General features: G+C 41.5%; 11 protein-coding genes and 1 non-coding gene across 12 annotated transcripts; 6 read left to right on the top strand and 6 right to left on the bottom strand.

The window, feature by feature from the left end:
• Window positions 1-483: 483 nt before the first annotated feature.
• TDEL0B00120 (FluC/FEX family fluoride channel) lies at window positions 484-1,596 on the bottom strand (the record flags this gene model as incomplete). The annotated part of the gene is made up of 1 exon (XM_003679304.1): window positions 484-1,596. One exon carries the CDS (start codon window positions 1,594-1,596, stop codon window positions 484-486), a length of 1,113 nt encoding a protein of 370 aa, XP_003679352.1.
• Window positions 1,597-2,648: 1,052 nt separating this feature from the next.
• On the top strand, window positions 2,649-4,403 carry TDEL0B00130 (amino acid permease; the record flags this gene model as incomplete). The annotated part of the gene is made up of 1 exon (XM_003679305.1): window positions 2,649-4,403. The coding sequence occupies one exon, from the start codon at window positions 2,649-2,651 to the stop codon at window positions 4,401-4,403; it is 1,755 nt and encodes a 584-aa protein (XP_003679353.1).
• Window positions 4,404-8,145: 3,742 nt separating this feature from the next.
• On the top strand, window positions 8,146-10,044 carry TDEL0B00140 (uncharacterized protein; the record flags this gene model as incomplete). Its single annotated transcript, XM_003679306.1, has 1 exon — window positions 8,146-10,044. The coding sequence occupies one exon, from the start codon at window positions 8,146-8,148 to the stop codon at window positions 10,042-10,044; it is 1,899 nt and encodes a 632-aa protein (XP_003679354.1).
• Window positions 10,045-10,322: 278 nt separating this feature from the next.
• Window positions 10,323-11,558, bottom strand: JLP1 (sulfonate dioxygenase; the record flags this gene model as incomplete). Its single annotated transcript, XM_003679307.1, has 1 exon — window positions 10,323-11,558. The coding sequence occupies one exon, from the start codon at window positions 11,556-11,558 to the stop codon at window positions 10,323-10,325; it is 1,236 nt and encodes a 411-aa protein (XP_003679355.1).
• Window positions 11,559-12,321: 763 nt separating this feature from the next.
• TDEL0B00160 (alpha-mannosyltransferase) lies at window positions 12,322-14,010 on the top strand (the record flags this gene model as incomplete). Its single annotated transcript, XM_003679308.1, has 1 exon — window positions 12,322-14,010. The coding sequence occupies one exon, from the start codon at window positions 12,322-12,324 to the stop codon at window positions 14,008-14,010; it is 1,689 nt and encodes a 562-aa protein (XP_003679356.1).
• Window positions 14,011-14,764: 754 nt separating this feature from the next.
• TDEL0B00170 (uncharacterized protein) lies at window positions 14,765-16,336 on the bottom strand (the record flags this gene model as incomplete). Its single annotated transcript, XM_003679309.1, has 1 exon — window positions 14,765-16,336. The coding sequence occupies one exon, from the start codon at window positions 16,334-16,336 to the stop codon at window positions 14,765-14,767; it is 1,572 nt and encodes a 523-aa protein (XP_003679357.1).
• A 1,215-nt stretch (window positions 16,337-17,551) lies between these two features.
• On the top strand, window positions 17,552-17,636 carry TDEL0Btrna6Y. The gene is given in 2 exon segments: window positions 17,552-17,591; window positions 17,600-17,636. It is a non-coding gene; the product is annotated as a tRNA-Tyr (tRNA).
• A 139-nt stretch (window positions 17,637-17,775) lies between these two features.
• YKU70 (ATP-dependent DNA helicase YKU70) lies at window positions 17,776-19,524 on the top strand (the record flags this gene model as incomplete). The annotated part of the gene is made up of 1 exon (XM_003679310.1): window positions 17,776-19,524. One exon carries the CDS (start codon window positions 17,776-17,778, stop codon window positions 19,522-19,524), a length of 1,749 nt encoding a protein of 582 aa, XP_003679358.1.
• Window positions 19,525-19,544: 20 nt separating this feature from the next.
• On the bottom strand, window positions 19,545-21,023 carry NGL2 (RNA exonuclease; the record flags this gene model as incomplete). The annotated part of the gene is made up of 1 exon (XM_003679311.1): window positions 19,545-21,023. The coding sequence occupies one exon, from the start codon at window positions 21,021-21,023 to the stop codon at window positions 19,545-19,547; it is 1,479 nt and encodes a 492-aa protein (XP_003679359.1).
• A 268-nt stretch (window positions 21,024-21,291) lies between these two features.
• MRPL33 (mitochondrial 54S ribosomal protein uL30m) lies at window positions 21,292-21,552 on the top strand (the record flags this gene model as incomplete). Its single annotated transcript, XM_003679312.1, has 1 exon — window positions 21,292-21,552. One exon carries the CDS (start codon window positions 21,292-21,294, stop codon window positions 21,550-21,552), a length of 261 nt encoding a protein of 86 aa, XP_003679360.1.
• Window positions 21,553-21,649: 97 nt separating this feature from the next.
• TDEL0B00210 (uncharacterized protein) lies at window positions 21,650-22,651 on the bottom strand (the record flags this gene model as incomplete). Its single annotated transcript, XM_003679313.1, has 1 exon — window positions 21,650-22,651. One exon carries the CDS (start codon window positions 22,649-22,651, stop codon window positions 21,650-21,652), a length of 1,002 nt encoding a protein of 333 aa, XP_003679361.1.
• A 234-nt stretch (window positions 22,652-22,885) lies between these two features.
• On the bottom strand, window positions 22,886-25,693 carry DSS1 (exoribonuclease II; the record flags this gene model as incomplete). Its single annotated transcript, XM_003679314.1, has 1 exon — window positions 22,886-25,693. One exon carries the CDS (start codon window positions 25,691-25,693, stop codon window positions 22,886-22,888), a length of 2,808 nt encoding a protein of 935 aa, XP_003679362.1.
• Between the last annotated feature and the right edge of the window lie 560 nt (window positions 25,694-26,253).

Below are 26,253 nucleotides of genomic sequence, written 5' to 3' on the forward strand. Positions count from 1 at the left end.
AGGCGAAACTAAGGTTATGTCGAGTTATTAGAGACGTGCAATGCAGCTTTACAGTATCTAAACCACTATTCAAAATATTGGTGAAAAGTCTTAATCAATCGAGATATCTGCTTCATTAATGGCAGACTTTTTGACGTGGTCCTGCACGCTCCTAATTCGGCTCATATATCATTCGAGCATACTCATCACATTTTTATATTGCAGCGATTTGACAAGACTCCTAACCAGGTTGAAATCGTATTATTTGATCGCGTATTATTCTTGCGTGTCGAGTAATTCACTTAAACATAACTTCTTGAAATTTTGGCTTGGTTGGCATTATGAACCTAAAATGTACAGTAACCGAAATACAATGCCTGATGAGGGAAAACAAAGGCCATGGGAATAACAAGCATAGTTTTTATTCTGTCAACTCATGGCTCTTGAGTCGTATTCTCTATTAAAAAATATATCACAGATGGAGCTGGTAAAGGTGAATCGTAGTCAGCATGCACTGTTGGTCAGACCCCTGGTCCACGCAAGCGATCCTAACATAACAACGAAAAAACAATACGACCCAATGATTGAGAGGCCGTAATAGATTAGGGCTTTTGAAAGTGGTAAATGGTAGCCTTCGTTGATGAAAGTGCTTATGGTACTCAAAGTTCCTGAAAATCCAGTTGATAGTGCAGAAAGAACATGACACTGAGTTATGGTTTTAGCAATTGGCATAGAGGGATCCGAGTTACTTCTGCCACGCAGACACATTGTAAAGACGGCTAATGTAATTACTGCAAACTGATTGGCATAAAAAGTACCTAGAGGAAAAAACTCGAGGGACGAATTGAACCACACTGCCAAGTAATATCTTAGGAAACCTCCGGGGATACAGAGCAATTCTGGCAAAGTCCACAGTGAACGTGATTTGTTATCGTAAACACAACTGAGGACGATAATCAGCGCTATAAGCGGAATTGCGGCGATTGAAAACACCAAATGAAGGGTCTTTACAAGTCTATAAGTCCACAAAAGTTTGAATCCGGAAACTGATGGTTCCGGGACAAGTTCGTTCTTCTCTTCGGGCAAATCCATCTGAGGCCCCAACGGCAGAATAATGTGTTTAGCAAAGCTTCTACCAAAAACGTACGATCCCATTGAGACAATCAATTGAACAAGTAACACGGAAAGGAATTCCATTATTCCGTATGCTCGATTTGGGAGCTTAATGCCATTTGCTATATCGGAGGGCATTAAGCTGGTTGAATGCAAGAAAATTTCAAGCATCATTGTAGCATATGATGACAAAGCTCCACAATATCCAGTGGTGAAAACGACAAAGGTGTTCGATAGTTCTTCAGGCTCAAACCAGCCTCCCTTTTTCAAATCCTGTAGCATTCCCATAATCATACATGCGACCAGGTTACTCCACAGAACGGAGCCGGATGCAACGTACGATGGCTCATAGGAAGATAGTTCATTTAGACCAACCCTTGTGTAGTTTCCTAGAATGGTAGCCGATGTAAAGGCTAGTAGAAAAGATACGCGTGTTCCACAATCAAAAACTTGATGAAAAACCCAATTCAAAGAGAAACCTTTTGGCATATCAGTTGCGTACATGTATCTTTGTTCATTGGTTGCAGATCAAGCGCTACAGCTTAAAGTGCTTACATCAATGTCTGCCAAGCATTAAACTTAGTTTTTTTTTGTTCAAGTCTACGAGCGCGCAAAACCAAAGGACTCAACCGGGAGGTGCAAGCATATGCAAGAAGAAGATAACATACAAATAAGGAAATTTTACTAGACTCGTAGAACGGTTGTTTTTTGGTTGAGAATGATTACGTTTGCTCATGAATAAAGCAGATACTCTACATGACTGCCTTCAAAAGTGGTGATGAAAAAAAGATGAAAGCTACCTCTCGTCGACCAAGGAATCAAAGTCCTAATTTTAAGAAAACTTTCAGGCTTTTGAAAGACCTGTGAACAGGTTCTAGCCGCTTATAGTGTTGCAGCGAATGGCCTTTGGGAGATGACACGTGGTCATGGATAAAAACTGCCAGTATCAGCAGATGCTTTTGGGCCTAGTTTAGTGGGATTCAAAGTATAGATCTGAAACGAATTAGTTTAGTAAATATTGGTCTGTAACAATTTTCGAATCTATGAAGCATATGGCAAGCTAGAAACAACCTTAGTAATAGCCAACGGACAATGGCTTTCCCTTCCAACTAGTATGATTGACGAGAATGACGCTGAGCTATCAGGGCTACGAGATCTATGTTCGGCAATAACAGTTCAGAGAACTATGTTGTTGTGAGCTTTTCATCAGCGCCTGTGTTAACAGTAAGCACCTATCGCAATTCCTTCACCACCAGTGCAGTCGCCACTTAATTCCTTGAATTAAAGCTTTAACGCCAGAAAGGCTATTTACACTGTTTTCAGAAGCACTCTACACTTTGATGTTGCTGTGGCGTTAGCCACGAAGTGTACGGCTGAATTGTGGAATCTCGAGGTCCTCAGGGTCTTTTTCGTTGGCGGCCTCATTGACGAAAAAAAAAAAAAAAAAGAAGCCATCTCGAGAAGATAACATAAACATTTTGGATGCCACTCTATAAGAATATAGTTCTCTTCTACTCCAAGTTGTTTCTCTTGCTTGAGGATTGAAAACTGTAACGATGAATTTTGAAAAGGAGCCGGTGAAGTTCGCCAAAACCGAGGCTCTCTCGAGCTCGGTATCACTCAATACTTCTGAATCAAATTCTTTGATGGGAAGGATAAAAAATTCATTCAAGAGACATGAATTGACTTTGATATCTGAAGACCAAGAAATTAACGATGTTCCTGAGCAGGAGAGAATTCAGAGGAGACTAGCATCTCAACCTTACCAAAAGGTTTTAGATCAAAGACATTTGACTATGATTGCCATTGGAGGAACCCTGGGGACAGGTCTTTTCATTGGGCTTGGCTATTCCTTGGCCTCTGGTCCAGGTGCTCTTTTGATTGGTTTTCTTTTGGTAGGTACATCAATGTTCTGTGTGGTCCAGAGTGCAGCGGAACTATCGTGTCAATATCCAGTAAGTGGATCCTATGCGACTCACGTAAGTAGGTTTGTGGATGAATCGGTTGGTTTTACAGTCTCCACAAATTATGCATTGGCATGGCTCATCTCTTTCCCCAGCGAGCTTATTGGTTGCTCTATCACAATTACATATTGGAACCAATCAGTGAATCCTGCAGTGTGGGTCGCTATATTCTACATCTTCATAATGGGTTTGAATTTATTTGGAGTGAGAGGTTTTGCAGAGACTGAGTTTTTCTTATCCATTATCAAAGTTCTAGCTATTATCATCTTCATCATTATTGGTATTGTTCTTATCGCTGGAGGTGGCCCAGATTCATCGGGTTATATCGGCACAAAGTATTGGCACCAACCTGGATCTTTTGCACAACCAGTTTTCAAAAATCTGTGTAATACTTTTGTGTCTGCAGCTTTCTCTTTTGGTGGAAGTGAACTAGTGCTTTTGACCAGTACAGAAGCTAGAAATGTCTCATCTATTGCCAGGGCCGCCAAGGGCACTTTTTGGCGTATCGCTGTTTTCTACATAACCACTGTTGTCATCATTGGATGTTTGGTACCATATACGGACGAGAGATTGTTAAATGGATCAAGTAGTGAAGATGTTTCTGCTTCCCCGTTTGTGATCGCCCTAAGCAATTCTGGTTCAATGGGTGGAAAAGTTGCGAACTTCATGAATGTAATTATTTTGATTGCTGTTCTGTCTGTGTGCAATTCCTGCGTCTATGCTTCCTCGAGAATTATTCAAGCTCTAGGTGCTGCGGGCCAACTTCCAAAGGCATGTTCCTTCATAGACAAAAAGGGTAGACCTTTGGTGGGTATTGCGATCAGTGGTGTTTTCGGTTTATTAGGCTTCCTTGTTGCTTGTGATAAGGAGGGTGAAGTTTTCACCTGGCTCTTTGCCCTATGTTCCATCTCATCTTTCTTCACTTGGTTCTGCATATGTTTATCGCAGGTCAGGTTCAGAATGGCGTTAAGAGCTCAAGGTAGACCTAAAAGTGACATCGCATACAAATCTATGCTAGGGGTTTATGGAGGTATTGTAGGTTGTGTGCTAAACTTCCTTCTAATTGCCGGCGAAATATATGTTGCATCATCTCCAGTGGGAGGTGAAAGCTCTGCAAGAGGCTTTTTCGAATACTGTCTCAGTATACCAATCATGATCGTTGTCTACTTCGGTCACAGATTTTACCGTAACGATTGGGGGAACTGGTATATCAAACGCAGAAATATTGATCTTGATACCGGTTGTTCTATCGAGAATGTCGAACTATTTAGACAACAGAGAGAGCAGGAGCAAGAGAAAATATCCAGTAGGCCGTTCTATTACCGTATTTACCGTTTCTGGTGCTAGCCTCTTTAGGTATACGCAATAAGATTCATCTACTTTGTATTGTAGGACATACATTTAATTTTTTTCATAGATATTTACTAATTTCCACGGTCAACTGAAATATCAGATACAGCGCATATTCATGCCTGGAGCTTTAATCCTTGAAGCAAACATATGAGCAATAAGGCTTCTTACACATAGAAAGGAAACTGTGTCGATCCTAATGAAGCTAGGAAACCGTAAATATATTTCTCTTAGAACTCAGATTACTTAAATGTGATTCCCTTAGTTCAGACTTTTGTCAACACATGTTTGATGAGTCAAGGCCAAGTTGAGAAGCGAAAGTTAGAAGATTAGTATAACCATGACTTATGGACGAACCGCTACGAAACTTGATCAAGAACTATAATAGTAACATGGCCAAGTATAAGAAAACCGGAGTGCCTTCTGAGTTGAAGTTCAAAACATAAAAGGCAACTGATTCGAACACTTTGGGTTAGTGAAGATTCTGGAACAAGGAAGCCAAGTCGTTCTATGGACCAATATTCTCGTCCTCAAAGATGCGTGCGGCCGAACTACTCTCGGAATTGCTCTTGATTGGCTCTCGGCTCCAAAGGACTAGGAACAACGAATATTACCTGGTTGTTCCTGTGGTCGGTGGGGAAATAGCTAGAAAAACTCCCGCAAAAAATTCATCTTCATCGATCCTGGGGTGAAAACTTCAATGTAAGGTTACGACTCTGGTCAGATTGTGGCCGAAGATCACTAACAATGCCAGTGCTAGCGTCGAGAGGCTAAAACATCGAGGACGGATGTTCCAGTCAAAACTTGCCAAGCTTAGATCTCACAAAAAGAGACAAAACCATCGAAAGGCCTCAAACGCCAGGCAACAACAAGATAGCAAATATTAATGGATTTATGCTCTAGGGCTGATCTGAGTCCGTTTGCCTTATAATTTCACAGGTAAAAGACACGAAGTTGTTAAAGACCTAAGACTTTAATTGTAATCTTTAAGCGCTGCATTAGCCCATTTATTTCTATCTTTGTCTTTAATTTTATGGAAGAAATTGCAGTCCGATGCTGTAGTACTCCTGGTTGAAACCACAAGCGGACGTACAATGCACCAAGGAGCGGAACCCATCATGACGAGTCCACCACTTCCTCCATTTAGAGCACTGTCACTTACCATCAGATGCTTGCGACAGTACTTAAGCATGTGTTTCCGCACGAGAGCAGAGCTAAATTCTTGCTCATGTCCTGAACAGTATGCGATTTCTTACCGTCTAGCTTTTTAGGTTCTTCCCTTAGTTCTACCTCTTCTTGTGGTCTCTCAACTCGGCCGATTCCACATTAGCTTCTGTCATCGATGTTTGAGCCTCTAAATCCGGACAACTGCATTCTTACCAAACGACTTCAAAAATATTTTGTCGCAAGCTATCCCTGTTAGAAAAGTCCGAACCTCAGGGTCGAGAAATATGAGTTTTTCTTGTGAAGTACCCTAGCTTTTTCCTCACCAACCTTGAGATTAATAAGATAGTACTTCTTTTTCCTAGTTCTTCGGAGCCTTAATTCTCCTAACAGCTGTTCTGGAAGCGGCTCTGCAGCATTCATCTTCGAAGAAGAAAATATTACTCAATAGATCGACTTCGCTTTGTTGTTCCAAACCTTCTTATGAATGCTTTCAAACGGATCCCTGTTTATTTTAAACTTCAACTTTACAGGCGTCCCGGTATCTTATACTTACCAGCGTTACAATCATAAGTTTTTCCAAGTCACGTACTGCTCCGTCCTTTAAGTCATAATTATACTCATTAAGCCATTGCTCCTGAAGTCTGAGATATCCGTTTTCTTATTGAGCACTTCTTCGTAAAAGTTTAATGTTGATCGTCGTTCCTTGTGGCATAGCTTCAATGATCTGTTGAAGGTGTGCCGCATTTCCCAACCTATTTAGAAACCATTTCTTTTTGAACGTTGGTAGGATGTATGCGAACCCTGAGGCCTCTACTCATCAACTCCTCTTGAGGCCGTTTCTAATTGGCAATTCTAAAGACTCGTTGCTATTTAATTTATACCTATGCTTGGCTATTGAAAACGGCGGTTGGAGGTACTTTATGGCAGAAGGCACATTATTTACCTGTATAGTTGAAAGAGTTGAGTAGCCTTCTGATTCCAAATGGTTTAGCTCCTTTGTTCTTAGAGGCATATTCGTATAGCTTCTCTAAACTTGGTTTTGAGTAGAATCCGTCTTGAGCGAATGTGTTTCCTTGATGAATAGTCTGAGTTGATATGAGGATACCAGATGTCATATAAATGGTCCTGTCTTTATACCACCTTTTATGTCCAACATCTGTTGGGTACTGGAGTAACGAGATATATCTCACTGAGTGAATCAGCTAGTTGCATCATATTTGTTCAAGCTGAAACACACAATTAGCATCAGTGAGAAGAACTTAACACCAAGTAACATTGGCTATTATATGTGCCTCATTACCTATTCAACCCCTGTTAAGTTAAGGGCATGATGCAACCACCCCAACTCAGTCACCTATCTAATCGAGTCTGTCCTATCCAAATAAAGTGATAAGAGAATGATAAATGAACCGTTCTGCCATCCGATCCGCATTCAATGCGTTGTCTCCTGACTAAATCATTCTTTGAGGCATCGTTTGACAAGCTTCGCCGTCCTCTCACTTGAAACTCCCTATAACCTACATCAATTCAACACTCACAATATGTCATATCGCCGGTACTACATGCATCCTGATTCAGACCCAGCAATTCGATGGACTTTAAGCAACTAGTACAATCAGTGACATCCATACAAAACGAGCCACATTCCTTATTAGCCCTCAAACTGGCCTGTTGTAAGCAGGCAGATTCCAAAGCAGGATCACCATTACATAAAGCACTCAACTCAACGGTCTTCGCAGCGACACAGCCGTTAAAATTACCAGTATTACACTGCGCATTATCCTTCCCCAGAATAGGAGGTGAACAAGCACCGAAAACAGTCACAGACAACACCAACACTTCCAGGAGATAAGTCACAGAGTGCATCAAAAAATCATATGAGACTCTACGAGACTACTAACTACTTCAATTTCAAAGGCTTCAACTCTTATAGACCGGCAGTCAAGAATTGGCATTCACTGCAAAAATGACGGGAGCATTTGCGCCTTTACTTATCCAACAAAAGCATTCTTGAAGCGATCTGAAACTATTTTTCAGCTGCGCGATATAGTCTAATTTGCGTCGGTTGAGCCGCAACTAACATTCTCACCTCTAGTGGGAGGCTCGAGCAAAGGAAAGAAAAGAATGCAGATCTCGTTGGAGGTTCTGTAGCTCAATACGTTTCAGCAGTTCCTCCCGTTAAGATTCTTACACAATTTTTTGCCTCCTAGCAAGAAGAAATTAACTATTTCGCTCGACGTCCGATTAATGCATCATTATCACGTCATTATGCAGTTAGTTTGCCCGTTAATTTCGCCTGGTATCTCTTTTTTCAAAAAAGCAAACGGCTGCAGGAGGTGCTTCGAGCGGTGAGATTGTAAAGCGTCGGGGTATTTTGAGCGTTAGAACTCTTGTCGGACAGTAAAATAAGCCTGCTCGAGGCTGAATCTCGAAATAACTTTGCGAGGGGCAACCAGCAATTGGATCGGGTCCTGTCAAATGCTCGTTGGTACATAAGGTTTGATGTCTCAGATAACGATAAATCTTTAGTCGCGTGGTACTTCAGGCAAATTAAAATATCATTTTATGAGTCATGGCTTCGCTTGATGAGACAAGTACTGCGACACCAGTGGACATTTCAGATCTCGAGGAAGGATTGAAAGCGTTAGACAGCGGGAAGGATGGCCATACTTCTGATTCAAATTCAAATGTGCCTGATGCTTACGAACATGAGAGCGATTGTGTCGGGGACAAGAAGTACATCAAGGGCTCGGGTGTTATCAATATCGAGCTTTACAAACAGCAGTATCATAAACCGATTTACAAAGTGATGCTTTATTTCTCGATATTTTTGGTAGCATACGTTTATAGTTTGGACTCACTGGTACGATTTACGTATCAGTACCAGACAACTTCTAAGTTCAGGGACAAAAATCAGTTGAGAACTGTTAATTGCATTAAAACTGTTATGGGTACTGCTGGTCAGTTCGGTTTCGCTAGATGTTCGGATATTTTTGGTAGAACAACTGTTCTCAATTTTTCCATTATACTGTACATTATTGGTACTATCATCCAATGCAAGGCTACCGATATTTCAAAATTTAGTGCAGGCACCATTCTTTATCAGCTAGGTCTCATAGGCATACAGATAATGCTGGGAGTTATTGCTAGTGATTTCTCAGATTTGAACTGGAGATTATTCGCATCATTTGTACCTGCGCTTCCCTTTGTGATCAACATTTGGATCTGTGGTTTTATTACACAGTTAATTGGTGATAGGTGGCAATGGGGTATTGGTATGTTTGCCTTCATCATGCCTTGTGCATGTATTCCTCTAGCGTTTTGCTTGCTGCATATGAGATACTTGGCCTACAAGAATTGTCGAGGCAAGGTTCAGAATGAGTTTAGGATGTACAGGGTGTTGACATTCCGTGACTACATTGTTGACATTTTCTTTTGGAGACTTGACCTCGTAGGATTCGGTCTGCTGTGTGCATTGTTTGGGTGTATTTTAATACCGCTGGTACTGGCAGGGGGGTCTTCCAATCATTGGCGCAACTTTCGAATCATAGTTCCTGAAGTAGTGGGTTGGGTGGTGGTATTACCAATTTTTTTGACTTGGGAGGCTAAAGGTGCAAAACATCCCTTGTTGACATGGGACTTCATCGAGGATCGTGGTATCCTAGCGGCTTTAATCATCGCCTTCTACATTAATTTTGTCTATCACTTACTTGGTGACTATTTGTTCACTGTTTTGATGATCACTCTTGATCAGTCAGTTCTGGCTTCCACGAGAATCACTTCAAGTTACTCATTTGTTTGTATTATCTGCGGTACTTTGATTGGGTTGGTAATCATAAGGGCAAGAAGAACAAAGCCCTTCATTATTTTCGGCATAGGCTGTTGGTTCTTAGCGTTGGGTTTGTTGGTTCACTTTTTTGGCAATAGGCCATTCATGCCAGGAGTTACTGGATCGTTATGTTTGCTGGGTTTGGGAGCGGGATTCTTCACATACACTACCCAGGCCTCAATTCAAGCAGCCATTAAAACCCACGCCAAGATGGCTGTTGTTACAGCCCTGTATTTATCCATCTATTCTATTGGCTCAGCTGTCGGTTCCGCAATCAGCGGTGCCATATGGACCAATTTATTGCCAAGAAAGATATTTAGAACCATGAATCACTCTGATGCTACAGCGGCCTATGACTCCCCTCAACTATTCATTCTCAACAACCCATGGGGTTCTCCGGCCAGAAACGGTTTGAATGAAGCATACAGCTACGTACAAAAAATGCTTTGTGTGGTAGCACTATGTTTTTGTGTTCCTCTGCTGGCTGCAGCGCTCTTCTTGAGAAATCATAAGTTGCAGAGCACAGTGGCCTTAGAGAATGTTGACGAAAAGCAGGTCAAGGAAGATGAAAGGAGACATGATTTAATTTGCAAGATTCAAGATCGCCGCCGGGCTAAGAAAGAGGGGAATGATGATAAATAATTTGTGTAAATATTCATGATAGAGAGCATTCATATTCATATTCAAATAAAACTGATAGTCATTTAACCTAAAGCTTAAAATACAATCAAGCGCGAAAACTGTGATTTGTTTTTATCCACCATTTACACCTTTATTTTAGCAGTTTTGATCTCGAAATAGATGCCACCTTGAAAACATAGGTTTCGACTTATATTGACCGCTAGCGGCTAACTAATTTAGAGTATGTATATAGAATGTATTTTATCAAGGAATGATGTCCTGTCAATACTTATATCGCCTCAAATGTCTAGAGTATGGGAAGATGGGTAGTAATTTTCATCGTTCAGATACTTCAAGTCCTCAACAGGTCTTTCACCGTGAGGAGTAATTCTGAATGCATGTCTTTGAACTGGTTCTTCCCAATCAATCACCGCCGAGTGGACAACTCTACGGTTATCCCAAATAGCGGTGGTGCCTGGCTCCCAGTTGGCCCGCAATTGCAAATCGTGGGCACCTTCGACTAATTTGTACAAAAATTCCAGCAGAGCGTCAGACTCAGGCTTCTTCAATTCTACAATCCTTCTGGAGAAAGCGCGATTGACGTACAAGCTCTTTTTTTTCAAAACAGGATGAACTCTGATCAATGGGTGAATATGGGTAACAGGTTTTCTTCTTTGAATTCCACCCTGGTTCTTGGAATTCTGAGCTTGTTCCTTAGAGCTGTGAATAACATGTAAAGTACTCAAGAAATCCTGGAAAGGTTTCGACAGTCTATCGAAGGCCTCGATAGTGTCTGCGAACAAAGTATCACCGCCACCGTCTGGGCCTTCAAGGACATTGAAAAATGTATACGATGGAGGTTGCAATTCGTAAGAAACATCAGTGTGCCAGCCGATGGATGAATGTGAATCCTTGAAAACTCTCGAAAACTCGTCTCTGTCAGGTCTGCGGAAGGTAATATGTAGATTCGAATACTTTTCTGGATGACCGCTAGTCTGATGAATGTGAGGTCTTCCAAAGTGTCTTCCAAATTCAGACGCATGAGCAGCGCCCTTGTCACCAAAATTTTGGTTTCTGAACACTATGACACCACGTTGAGCTACCAACAAGGCCAGTTCATCCCTACCTGCGCTAGATAATTCGCTCAATTGTACACCGTCTATCTCAGTACCCAGTTTTGGAGTGATCTTTTTAGTCTTGAAATGGCTTTCATGACCTTTGGGGAAAAGATTCGGAAACTCGGGATCAGCTCTTAAAGCTACATCATTGTACTTGTGAAACTTCAATGGTGGATATTTCTCATTTGGGTTCCATGTTGGCAAAAAATCAGCGTACTTGGATTGGTCTCTATAAGATTTTTTAAGTCTTAAGATTCCATCGGGAGAGATCTCATCCTGTCCATCAAAAAAATGAGTGTCAAAGTTTCCATAAGTAGATCCGGGAGCACCATAGTTCAGGTGGAGGTCTGGCAAATTCTTCAGGTCTGAACCATTTTTAGTGTCCGCTTTGGTATGTTGCTGAGTAGTTAAAGACATTACTTTGTATAATTTTTCTTGTCCTGGATAAAAAAAATGGCAGGATCTTAACTTCATTGATATTCAATGGGTCCACTTTTATATCTCGTTGCTTAGAAATCAGCACCCGTTCTGGTAGTAACTTGGTCCCTATGACTTGGATTGTGTAATACAGTGTTTAATGCTAGCGCCTCACGGTCAGACACTATGACTTTTGGAGCCGAAAGCCGCAAGACACAACGAAAGTCTGTGCGGACGCCAAGAGTGTCTCCCCACCATCGTTTGATATCATACAGATATACTCTGACCTGCTTCGAAGACTTCAAAGCCTGGAGAGGCCGAGGTCCGATTCTCTTGGCATGACGTGTGTTTTTCAGAGTAAACTAAAGGAAAAGCCTAAAATACCTTAAGACACAGCTGTGTAGCTTCAAATCGGTCTTCATCATGTTTAAACCATATTGATATTCAGTCCTCCGAATAACACTATTATTTACTGCTATTGTTCATTAAGTCGCTCGATGGAACGCATGAGTCCAGCTCTCATTTGAAAATTGGGTTTCTTTGAAACATTTTACAGTGTCATTGCGCTGCGGTGAACTTGTTGTGACGTTCATCTCACCTCAAGTGCTGGTATAGTATCGATGATATCTCTGACAGTTTAATTTTGGCGTATTTACTTCATGTTTTAGTTCTTTGTCTTCGAGAATTCGCGATGTTAATACATAAAAGGCTTAAAGTGAAAAATATCAATGGTTGATCCAACTTAGTGGTAAATGATCCGTCAATGGCGCTGCCATACTCGCCTAGACGGAGGAAACAGGCTATTGCTTCGGCCGTTCTGATCTTAGGCTTATTTTGTTTGCTGGGTCACTATTTATTAGTACAACAGACACCATTGATTAGTGCACATGGCAGTCTTTGCGTGGAGACTCTGGCCAACTTAGAACAACAAGCGGTGTCATGGCCAGGAATAGCCACCCATGCGGGTCCAATTGGTTCGGATGTCATTGACAGTGTGAAATTATTGGACGATTTCGAGCGATGTGTGCTAAGAAATGGAAATCTGAAAGGGCAACAAATCAATGCAATTGAGGCAAAGTTGTTCCCTTATTTGAATTTGGAAACTTTGGAAACTAATGAGAAGAATTTTTGGCCTCCACGTATAAGATGGAATGGTGACTTGCTGAGAGGTTCTGTTCCCAGATTTGCTTCAACTGGAGACTACAAATATTTGGGCGCTGCCAAAAGTAAGTATAACAAAAACTTATCATTCTGGGGAAATTGGCTCGACCTTCTGTCAAAATCGTCCTCAAAAGGTATAGTGATTAGTGTTGGGGCTGGACAAATTTCCGATGCTACAAAGCTGATTAAAGTTTTGAGATACCAGATGAATGCATTACCCATAGAGATTATCCATAGGGGAGATCTATCAGAGGACCAGCAACAGCTATTGATTCAAGCAGCTAGGAGTGCACACTCAGCCAGTTATCCGGCCCAGGAATTGTGGTTTGTCAATGTATCAAATGTATTGAACCCAAGGCATGCCGAGCAGTTCGCAACTTATAGTAACAAATGGCTTGCGATCATATTTTCTTCTTTTGAAAGTCCCATCTTGGTGGATGCAGATACAATACCATTCATATCTCTGGAAAAGTACTATGACTTCCAACAGTACAAGGAGATGGGCTTATTATTTTTCAAGGACAGGGCAATCACTTCTGATTTACTTAATAAAGAGCAGCTCAACACGCTCAAGCAGATAGCACTGAGCACTATAAAACTAGGATCTGCGGCAGCAGACCTTAACAATGCAATAGAGCTCGGTATTAAAGATAATATCGCTGCAGAGACAGTGATGAGCATGCTCGTAGAAGGCCAAAAACATCACATGGAAAGTGGATTGGTTCTCTTGGATAAAAGCCTACACCTGGTAAATCTTTTGACATCCGTATCCCTGCAATTCTCGTCGATCAGCAGCTATTTCCATGGCGACAAAGAATGGTTCTGGATTGCTTATTTACTCAGGAATCGCCCATTTACATTTCACCCAAAACAGGCGTCTAATGTTGGTAAGCTTGGTAGAGTCCAATCAGAAGATGGTAAAGAGTTCTACCAAATTTGTTCCGTACAAGTATCCCATACGGAATTGGATGGGTCTCTTCTTTGGATTAACGGTGGATTAAAGACCTGTAAAAAGAATTCTTGGACCTCCGATTATGCAAGCAACAAAAGAATCTCGTCTATGTTCAACAATGAAGAAGAAGTCCGAAACTATTATCAGTCACCTGTGTCTCTAGAGGGTGCCATCATTCCAAGCGTTGACAAAGCACCTTGGATCTACACTGGAGAGTGCGCGATGTTCAGTTATTGCACATTGTACAAGGAGGGCGAATACGGAGAGCTCTCAAAGTTCAGTGAACCTCAGAGAGAAGCATATGAGGAAGTAGTCAAAATTTGGAACTCAGACTCTTAGGTGTCTGTTTTGGACTCACATTGGATCTAGCTTCAGAAGATAAGCGAAACTGGAATGCTTTGAGCATTCAACAAGTTTTCTCATCAAAGTTTTCTTTGATTACTAGTTGTTAAAATCAAGTGCAGACATTCACATATGGCTCGATGTCAAAATTAGTATCTCTTTTAGCAAAAAAGATGGACTAATAAAATTTTAAAGTAATGAGACTTCATTTGGGATTCTTTATCTCAACCTCAGAAATTATGTCATCTCTCAGATAGCACAACAAGGGAAATCAGTCAGTAAAGACGCCTTCAAAGAAGGTTGAAGACAGTGATCATTAATTGTCATGTAAACTCTTGACGTCACCTAATGTGTTTAGCTTGCCTCACGAAATTGCGGGCAAATGTTATGATTAATTTGATCAGAGTTGATCATCTGGGATTTCTTGCGCGATCAAAGCTCTCAAAGATTGTATAATATCTGAAGAAACCATCAGATTTGGTATCAGAGCTTTAGGCACTTGTAGCGCATTTCCTGGTTATTATCAAAGAGTTCGGTCATGAATTAACAAGCAGAGGGTATATTTGATTAACCAGAGAGGTTCGCATATAGCTAAATCTTGCAATTGGGCTTTCTCCCACTAGTCGACAAGATATCACAAAGTTCAAAGTCTCAATTGTATTTATTTTATGTTTATTAAGGATTAGCCCTTTTTGATTATCTCAATTTCTATCAAGCAGTATAAATCTAAGAACAACGTTCGAAAAAAAAGCTAATAGGCATACCTAAAATACTTGTTCTCGAAATCGGTCATATCCTTGAAACCATTAATGACACCTTCTCTCTCGGTTTCAGGTGTTAGTTTACCATATTTGCGATCTCTCGTTCTGTTCCTGTAAAACATTAAGCATGCATACACTATGGAAAGGAACATCATTCCTCCATAAGATGATATCAATCCCTTCATACCTGAGATGTATTTTGGAGCTTCGTTTGCATACATGATCTTGGAACCCACGATGTTACCAGCAGTGTACATCAAGAACCACATGGTTTTAGTACTGGTCATTTTAGAAGATCCGGCCGTGGTGACATTGATCAAGATCCAGCACATGATGACTGGCCCCCCAATAATGTATAGAAGCCAGCAGCAACCTACTAAAGCCCATTTGTGCTGCAAGGGGATGAGGTGGATACCGATCAAACCTGCCAATGTGGGGATGCATAGTAGGAATAATAGGAAGGTTCTTATGTTCTTCTTAGTGGAAATGGCCAGCATACCAGCAGCGAAGACACATACGAATTCAATAGCGCCAGTTGGCAATTGCAAGACAGTTGCGTTCAAACCAGAGAAACCAAACCCTTTGATCAGTGACGAAATGAAGTTAGAAGTACCACCATTCACAACACCACAGCCCAAACCGATTAGTGCCAAGATGATTGCATTTGGGTCTTTTAGCGCCTCTAACGCTTGGGAGAATTTGAACGCCCTATCTTTGATACCCATTTGATTCTTGGAGACTCTATTAATTACCTTCAATTTCTCATCATGATCCAAGAACCTAGCATTTGCTGGAGAGTCCGGTGCCAAATACAGAAAGAGGAACCCCCATGCAAAATTGATTAGCCCAATGACCATGAAAATTAGTTGCCATGGCTTCAAGCTTGTGCTAGTGGAATGGCCCAGACCATACGATAAAAGAGCACCTACCATTGTTGCCACACCATTCATTGAGAGAAAAGTACACATTCTGAATGGTTGTTCTTGCTTGTTATAGAACATACCACACATCATCATATTTGATGGAGAAATCGTTGCTTCCATAACTCCCAGCAAGAATCTCAAAGCCATCATATCGGAATAATTCCTAGCACCAATATGGCCAATAAGTAATACAGACCACACTAGCAGGGCGCATCCAGTGAATTTCGCGACAGGCACCCTCTGGATGAGCCAATTACCAGGAATGGTTCCTACCATGTAACCTGCATTGAAGATTGCCGCTATATCACCGTAATCATTTCCTGTCAACTTAAGATCTTCTTTCAAGTTATACGCAGACGCATAGTTAAGGGACAACTTATCTAAGAATTGCAGCATATATGTGACACACAGGACAGGTAGCAACCAACAATCAATCTTTCTTCTCACCTTAGCATAATCTAAATCTTCAGTGAGATCACTTTCCAGCAATTCTTCGAATAAATCGGCGCCGACTGCATGCTTCTTGTCAAAACCTACGTTTGAAGTAACGACCTCAACGGATCCAGATGCCTCGTCTACTTCAGGATTGACAGAGACATTAGTTATGTCTTTCTTCTCGGGAGTTTGTATGCTCGACATGCTTTCCAGTTGTCGCTTGGCCTCTCTGGGAGACAAGAGGTGATTGACTATCCCGTCGAGCAAGCTTACTTAAATATGTTTATTCACTTTGCTGATGACCCTCTTATCTTATCACAATCCAAGTGAATTTATTGTCAGCTGGACCCGTGGGAATTGAACGCAGAGCCCTTTGATATTATCATCGTGGGGCTGACAATCGTTCGCTCGCTCGATCGAGAAACGGAGTGCCAAGAAAATCGCTAATAATGTAATAAAGATAAGATAAGAAGAGGAAGATTAACCTGAATAAGGTTTCACCTAGAAAGTTGTTGAAGGCTGTGAGCGGACGACATGCATACGTTCTCATGCAGATTTTGTTATCGAGCTTCAACGCATCCGAAAGAAGTAAAAAAATTACTTCCTGTGGGAATCGATTGTCTGAGAAGAATAGCCTTTTGGTCTTGAGATCCGTTTTTCATTGATTGTCGGTGTTTGAACACCTCTTTGCTCCCTTGTTTCTCTTGGCTGGATGTCTCGGCGTTCAGTTTACGAGTGTTTGCACATGACGGTGAGTGAAGAGGCTGTAGCGAGGGTATGATTACGATCACACATTCTAGGCCCTTTCATGTGCGTAACAAATCTGGAGCAATTGATTATGAATCCTAATCTGTCCTTTTTTGATCCGATATGATACGCTATGTATATCTATATTGCTCTCATATTGCTAGCATTTTGATTTGGATCTACTATCACAACAAATATGTAGACTACGTGTGCGTTATACATAAATCGGATTATGAGCAAACTTTACGCTTTTCACCAAGTTCGCGGACAAACATAGCGCCACGATGAGCTTCTGAGAGGCTGATATTTAATCAAAGGCTGAGCCGATAGGATGTATCGCAATAGAATTGTTTTCATCTATTGGCTAGATACTTAAAAAACAGCGGACTACCGTAACAGAGTAATTGGCTCACTAGGCTCATGCATTCACCGCGGTAAGGGTACTGGAAACGAGTCTAGCAAGGTTCAAGCTCCTCAAAGAGAGCTGCGCTACCCAAGTGTAATTGACATCAACTTGGAACTTTCATAGTTTTCCGTCATATGCGGCTAGGTGAAGCCCTCAACAAAGAACTACAGATTGACTCATAAGTATCTTTTCTGGATCCTTCCATGATATAATCGTAGATCCTCTAATTGGTATGACTTAGTCATAAAGAGAAATTTACAGAAATCCTCTCGGTGGCCAAGTTGGTTTAAGGCGCAAGACTGTAATTTTAAAGTAATCTTGATATCGGGCGTTCGAATCGCCCCCGGGAGATATTTTTATTTTTGTGTTTCAAGTTATACCTCTGATAGCCTTGAGACCATCCTTCAGAGCCGTTGAGTTTCCGGAAAGCAGGGATATTAAGATATCTGTTGGCCCTCGATCGGGGTATTCTAGCGTCACAAGAGCAGTAATGTCAGATGTTCCATCTAACGAAGAGTTCACACCAGGAAAAGGGTACAGGAGGTATGACATACATGAGGGCATCATCTTTTGCATTGAACTCTCTAATGGAATGTTTGACGAATTGCCAGAATTGAACTATAAGATCCAATTGATTGAGATTCTCGAAACTTTGGACCAATTGATGAGTCAACTTGTTATCACCAGACCAAGTACAGGAATTGGCTGTTACTTCTTTAATTGTAATAGATCCGATGCAAAAGATGGAATATATCCTTTTCTGCCCTTGAAAGACGTAAACGCTCAAACCATGAAGAAACTTAGCGATTTACTGGAAGATTTACAATATGAACGAACCACACTTCGGCAATTTCTTCCTTATGATGCCTCGAAACATACTCCGTTGGAATCTCTCCTAGAGTTAGTTCGAGAAGAGTTTGTAAAAGATGTTCCAGACCAAAAGGCGTTTAATAACAAAAAGATTTTTTATTTCACCGACAATGATTCACCACCAGAAGCTTCAGATATTGATGCCAAATCAAGACTACGACATCTTGTGAACGATCTTGATGATAGGTTCATCAACTTCACAACCTTTTTCATCGGTAAGCCCGGCCTTCCCTTTGATGAGGGATTCTACTCAGATATCCTGCGACTAGGGGCTACCACTAAGGCAAGTGATGAATTTGATGGACCTAATACAACACCCATTTCGGCAGCATATATAAAATCAAGGGTGCTCAGAAAACAAGAGATTAAGAGGATAATGTTCCAATGTCCACTTATTTTGGAAGAAAAATCGAAGTTCATTGTAGGTGTAAAGGGTTACACGATCATCAGTCATGAAAAACCAGGCGTACGGTATAAACTAGTCTATGAAAACGAAGATATCAGACAAGAGGCGTTTTCACGTAGAAAGTACCTCAATGCGAAGACGGGAGAAGAGATAAAGGACGGTTTAACAAAAGTATACCCTTACGGCGACCTAGATATCGAGCTGTCAGAAAGCGATATTGCAGAAATTAGAAATGATTATGCCGGAGAAGAATCCTTTCTTAAGGTGATAGGATTCCAATCAACCGAGACTTGTCTGCATTATTACAATAACATTGAAAAAGCAACTTTTGTTGTTCCTGATGAGGGACGATACGAGGGCTCGATAAGAACATTATCTTCCCTGTTCAAAAACTTGAGACAGAAGAATAAAGTCGCGATAGTATGGGGTAAGCTTAAATCAAATTCGAATCCAGCCATATTTTTTTTTGTTCCATCTGACGAAGCCAGTCCTAATGAAGGCTTTTATCTGTACAGAGTTCCATTCCTAGATGAGTTGAGAAGAATTCCACCCATGCTCATAAGTCATGGTGAAATTCAAGATGACGACTACGAGAATTTGAAAGAGGCTACAAAAAAATTAATCAATCATTTCAATCTGAAAAATGGATTCGAACCTTCTGAGTTTAAGAATCCAGGCCTACAGAAGCATTTCAAGATTTTGCATGACTACTTACTACAAATTGAAGAAGAGCCTGAGAAAGATGATGTTGAGTGGCAAAGATCAAAACTTTTAGAAGAGGATGATTCATTGAGGCGGATTTCACAAATTCGAGACAAGATAGACGAATCGGCCAATTCTAAAGATCCGAATAAGCAAAAACTCAGTAAATACTTGGCTATCTGGAATAGTCTCTACGACAAAATTTTTGACCAGGAGACTGCAATTGCAGATGCTCCAAAGACGAAAAAAAAAGGGTTATAAATATATGATGATTTATTATTTTAGGCTGTTAGTTCGATTGTGCACATCATCGATAAGTGGTCACTGGCATATTCTCCTTCGTGCGGTTGCCCATGGTGCGACATTTCGCTGGCAGGCGGCATCCGTAATAAGCCTCTTAGCTTTAATGAGTTCTCTTTCTCAAATGTCTCCAGCGAGTCAACTTTTTTCCTGTCAGAGGAATCCCACTGAGTAATTAGGAGTATGTAATCCAGCAACCCTCGCCACGTATTGGCCCAGTTAGACATTTCAGGCTCACCACGATCATTATCAATGCCTGAATTTTCAGGATGTACTTCTCCGTATCCTACTGCATACAACGAAATGGCTCTCATATCGATTGAGTTGTGCAACTCTTGCATTTCTTCGACCAATTTTTGTTGTTCAGGAGTGGCATCGAAGGTCTCAGGTACGGGTGTCTGTGGTTGATCCTTGCCAAACTTTTCAATATTACCACCTTCTTCGTCTTCAGCATCTTCTTCTCCATTTCTGAGTTTCGAAAACGTATAGGATGTACTACACTCTACGACAGTCTTAGCTCTCCCAGTGTATTCCACAGGCTTTGATGTCATTGATAAATATGGTGTGTCAAATGGCTGTGAATTGAAATCACCACAAAAGAATGGTACCCAGTGAGAAAGGTTTCCATCATTGTTATTCTGCAGCACGTTAACTCTTTTCATAAACTCTTTCATCTTCTTTAGTACAACATAACACTGTCTAGTCCTCTCATAGGTACCGAACGGATGCCAGAAGAGATGACTGGTTCCAACTAAGATACCGGACTTGCGAATATGAGGACATGACTGTTTTGCCGCGTCAGTAAACTTCAATGCCAGAATTAGACCACTATTATGTGTAAGAGTTCTCTTCTCAATCTTGCCAGAAGACTCTTTGTCATAATCTATCAGCATTCGGTCGGTAAGCTGGAAAAGATGACGTTTCCAAGCAATTGAGACACCATGATTCTTGCATGGCTGCTTGTAAAACTGTGTGTCATATCCCAGTTTGTCGAGTTCGTCTTTCCAAAACTGCTGGTACTGGATGTAATCTATCTCCTGAAGGCACAGAACGTCAGCATTGTAGTGTTTAAACTCATACTGTAAGACTTTGGATCGGCGAAACCATTTTAAAGAGTCGCCACTATCTGGAAACAGTTTCCTTCTAATCAAAGCCTGTGCCAGGCAATTGTAAGTCAACAGCTTGAAACTGAGTCCCTCTATGGGCTCATCCTCGTGCAATGTCAATAACGGCCTCTTAATAAATTGTAGCTCAGGTGGATGATCGGGGTCCATTCCCTTGGCAAGCATCTCCTCCCTTTTAGCTTTCCTAGCCGCCTCTCTCTCCGCTCTAACTTTTGCCACATGCTCAGGCGACATTTCCTTCCGAGGATTCCTGTTCTTCCCTTTCTTTCCATGTTTCTTCGTCTGGTCACCATGTTGGTTGACGTGCTCGCTACATGAAGCCTTTTCGTCAGCCATTGTTTTATCTTTCTTGTCAGAAGTAGTCAATGCTACTATAACTGCCGTTCGAATAGTTGCCCAATTAGCTAGCCAAGCGTTTCAAGACCTTTAGCCGAGTTAGTTATTGTTCGAGAAGGAAGCGATGAGCTTGAAGATTTCTTTACCCGCAGCTCGCAGCTCGCTATTAGTGAAAAATTATTAGATTATCTTAAATACTACTAAACTGATCAAGCTACTGGAAACTGAATCAAGCCACTACTGGGCCCCAGCAACTCGAACATACACCATGGCTTTTTATAAGATAACGCTTGCCAGATCCGTAATAGGCACACCCCATACTACGAAGAGTATCGTTAAGAGCCTGGGCCTAGGAAAGACTGGGTCCATAGTCTACAAGCAAGTGACACCTGCGTGTGCGGGTGCTCTGGCCAAGGTTAAGGAACTGGTCAAGGTAGAGGTTACTGAAAACAAGCTTTCAAAAGAAGAGCAGAGGGAGTTGAGGAAATCGAATCCCGGATTTATTGTGGAAAAGAGGCAGTTGCTGTGAAATGCTTTTGTCGTTATGCAAGAGATGTCCATGTAAATATATGTTATAACTAAACAAATTTCAGTCATTTTATGTGAGTGTGTTTCTTTAAGCTGGCTTAAAAAGCAGAGCTTGTCATTTCAGCCGGTAGAACGTTTTTGGAGTGAAGGTTGGAACTGTTATTATTATCTTCTTCTGGCTCGTCATCCGATTGAGCCACACTGAAAGAGTCCACCATGCGGAAAATATCACTTCGATCAAGAGCTTTCCCGTCAAAACTTAAGTCGAAGCTGTCGTTCAATGAAGAACCCGCCAGTAAAGGTCTTCTTAAAGTAGCAGTTTTCTTTGTGTTTCGCAGATTTGGTACTGTCTCCCCAAAGTCATCAGCAGGAGCTTGATTGCGATGCAATGGTTGTGTTTGGCGGTATCTGTGTCTGTTATTCTCAATCTCATCTCTAACCACCTGATGGCTTTCGTCGCATGTCATTAAGGGAACTGTGAGTCTGTAAATTTTAGAGTTGGTAAGATTCTTTGATCCACTCGAAGTCACATAAATTATTGGTCTGAGTTTCCCATCGGCTCTCTTCATCTTTCGCAGATCAATTGGTGGCGAAAAGTATCGAGATGCAATGATTTTATCCTTCTCTAGCTTGTTTAAGGTCGGTACTTGGGAAGCGTCATTTTTTTCTTTACAGCGAGGATTCCTAGACTTCGAATTTGTAGCTTTGGAGTTCTTTGTGGGGGACAGTCTAGTTCTATAGTCGGGCGCAGACGATATAGTATCATGGCGTGGCTGATAAGGATACCCGTGTCTCAATGGCATTCCATTGGTTTCTAAAATATTTTTATAATTTCTATTGGGGAATCCTTGCTGTCTTTGGGGTAAGGGCTCTAGATTCTCATCCTTCTTGAAGTCAGCAGGCACTTCTAAAGACGATATCTTCAATTTATCATTTAGCTCTTCCTCTAGGTTGGGCTTGAAATGATATGCAGGCGCATCTTCCGCGAGATAGTTCTTATTATTCAGAGTTCTCTTAGTGGGCGAGGATATTTTTGAAGTAAACCTGTGCTTAGGTTCGCCCTCAGTAGGATGTGATAAATTTGTAGCACTGTTGATCATTTTATAATCGATTGACCTTACTAGCAAATCTCTAATGCAAAGAGGGCTCCCACTGACCTAAATTCAACTGTCAATTATTTATTCAAAGGACTGATCTTTTGTGTTTACCTAGAGGCCCAAAATGGTAAGGTATGCAGATCTAAATAAATAGCCTTTTTTGATATGGTAGATCACGTGCTTTAATAAAATGCTTTATATACAAGTATAGTGGTTAATTAACAGGAGCTCAAACGGTCAAAGCTCCAATTCCAACAAGCTGTCGAGACAGTCAATCTTGCTCACTTTGCATCCTTTCACGGTATCACCGACTGTTGGAATATTAGTAGCACTTGGCTTCAATTTGAGGACTCCGCGAGCAGATGGAAAGTTGGCAAGAACGCATCTGGCGACGTTTAGCTGGGGCACTGAGGTGATTGTAACGTCGAAGCGTTGATGAGGAGTATCTCTGATGAGATTTTTGATATATTTCAACGTCCAGTAGGATGCTTGGTGGGCAGAAGCCTTTTTCAAAGCTGCGTCTCTGAGTTGTATATGCCATAGCATCTTACTGAGTGCATCTTCCGTGAAGCACAATGGTAAGTTTCTTAGTACCCTGTGGATTTGTAGATGATTGATGATGTCTGGGAACCTACGCAATGGAGAAGTAACAGTCAGGTATTGCGAAGCACCGATCATGGCATGGGCAGTGGGATATTCGCAGTAGAAACTGGAGTTAAGCAGTGAAGACAACATATTTATATCTTTGGTGGTAGGTAGTATGCCTTTCTTGACGCTCTTCTTCATTCTTTCGTACTCCTGGTCGGCTTGGCCTCGTAAGGTTAGTGGTTGATACGTTCTGAATATACCAGGAATCTCCTTCTCTGCAAAAAAACGCCCAGCTAAACTGTTCGCTAGAATCATAAACTCTGAGACGAGCAGTGTTGATTTTGATTCTTTCTGATCGAAGAAGGAGATTTCTTGATCAACTGGAGACACTGCGACGAGTCCCTGATTGAACCCACTTCCAAATACAATGGCACCATCCTTTTGAATTCTGGCCTCTCTCAAAATTTCTGCAATCTTGTGCATCAGCTTTAGGTCATAAAGAATTTCTTCATTAACGTTTTTCGGCTCGCTCAAGTATCTGTCTACTGTTTCATAGGTTACCTTGGGGAAATTGGATACCAGGCCTAACCTTATCTTATAACTGTCGAAGAATATCTTAATAGCTCCATCTTTGACCAGAACATCGACGGAGAAAGTGATAGTCTTTGTTTTTTTACCTTGGTGGCCAAGGTCACATACTGTAGTAAAAGTCTGAGGTAACATCGGACTCACTACATCAGGCAAATAGGTAGTGAAACACCTCTCGGCTGCTACCTTGAGTACTTCATCATTGATGCCACTTTGCTCGCTTGATTCACTCTCTGGGAAAAGCGAAGCAGGGTCTGCAATGTGTATATGCAGCGTATATTTCCCGTTGCCACAGTCTTCGATCGATATACCATCATCAATCTCGTGAGCCTCCTCGGAGTCGATACAGTAAACGCGCAGGTGCTTAAAGTCATGTCTGTTTTCAGTAGATTGGGCAGAAGCTGGTTTAGAAAGGTCGTAGACTTGTTGCTGTGTTCGACTTCTGGCTGAGCTGTCTGGTAAACCCAGGGTGAAATTGGCATATATCGGATTTTCAACTGTACCTTGGGGCAATGTTCTGGACAGCAGTTTTTCACACGCATCTCTAGTGATGTCGTTGTCTTTAAACTCGTCAATTTTCCTAAAGATAGCCGCTATTAAAGACACAATTCCCTCATCATTGTGCAAATTCCCCGCAGCATAACCTTTTAGAACTTGAATGATATGAGGGAACCTTGTAGTTAACTCGGTGTATTTCCCTTTGTTGGCCAGTTTGCTAAATTCCTGGATCGCCTCCTGACCATTTGACTTTAATTGTTCCTTTAGTTCGGAGTAGAAAAGATGCTGAGACGCAAATGGCAAGATCAACACCGATACAGGTGAAAGAAGCGCTCCGCTAATTTGTATATCTCCGAATAGGTGGTTTTTTTGCTGTGCCTCTATGGCCCAGTAAGTCGCCAATGCACACGAGGAGTCGATCGTAGATGTGGAGCCGGTCCTAGAGTTCTCTATCACATCTCGTATGTATGGCTCGCCATCCCTATTGGAGATCGCCTTCGTAATATCCAGTGACTGTATCATCATCACAAGGTCAAAAAACGGTACTGGCACGGGCCCAGTAGAGTCTTGAAGTCTTCTGTGTAAAAGCTCTAGCTTTTTTATTGTTACTGGTAGTTGGTCCCAAGCACTTTTTGAAATACGCTGCGTAACGCAGCTTGTCACAAGTTGTCGGGCTATCACAGGTAGCACGAGAGTCTCATTTGCTTGATTCTTGATAGTTCCAATAGGTTCGAATCCATGTTTCGCCTCCCTCACTAGCAGAGCCGCCATTTTAGACAGCTCTTGGGGCAGAGAGTGCGGAATGCGCATTAAAACGAGACTTCTGGAACCAAACTTCAAAGAACCATCCACCGTTGTGAAACAGTAACGCGGATCCTTTGTGCTAGAGGGAACGTCTATGCACATACTTAGCTCTGAAGGATGCGACTTGAGTAAGACTAAGTCTCCAACATCTAACGGCTTAGCCATTAACGCACTGGCTTTGTATTGAAACACTTCCTTTGTATCCTCCTTCCTAGGTACTGCATTAAGCATTTTCCTACTAAATTTGGTTCTATTAAGCCAGTTCTTTTCGAACCATATTTTAGAGGGCTCATAGTACCGCGCATCGAATCTATCACGAAACTCACGCCCTATCTGAGGTAACTGTTTAACTTCCATTCCAGGTTCTAGATCCTTAGTTCGCGACAAAAACTGTAAATTAATCCTTTCGATGTCCTCAGGACTTAGCTCAGCACTTTCTTGTTCCACCGGCACTGCCGGTATAACCAGTTCTTCATTTGGCAGCCTGGGTCTTCTCCCACCATTTCTGACAGACCTCAGCACCGTACGAGACACATGCAGTGACCTCCGAAAGTAATTCACAGCCATTCAACTCTTGTTCAACTGTTCTATGTGGTGATTATTACATTTTATGCGATGAGCTTTACATAGGTGAAAAATAATTCACGTGATACTGAAATATATACGTAGTGTATAGAGTACTCTCTGCATACTATTATGTCCTCCTCCTCCAATGTCCCATTGCGTGGTCGCCCGCAGCCAATAGAATCAATTATGCGACTAATTGAGGTCGGCCTTGGGAATCCCTAGCTTTTTATCAAACAATCATTTCCTTTGCCTCAAGCCTAGGAAAGCTAGGAATTCTAAAGGATTTCTCTCTCCCGCCGTCTGCTCGAATAAATCCTTCTGCCACCATGGCTAATCAAGGCTGGTGCGACATTTATGTTTGGGTTTGGCATTCATTACTCAACTATATCGAAACTTGCAAATTGATAAAATAAGAGACGAATTTAAAAAAACCCTGACTTTGTGCTACTTCAAACTACGCACTTACTCATAACGTCATTTCCTGCAATTCCCAAGAAGTTTCCTTCAACTATTGAAATGTTTAAAATCTTTCGATTCCAGATCGTCAAGATACTTGTATA

Source organism: Torulaspora delbrueckii, chromosome 2 (assembly GCF_000243375.1).
Source record: "Torulaspora delbrueckii CBS 1146 chromosome 2, complete genome".
Lineage (NCBI taxonomy): Eukaryota > Fungi > Ascomycota > Saccharomycetes > Saccharomycetales > Saccharomycetaceae > Torulaspora > Torulaspora delbrueckii.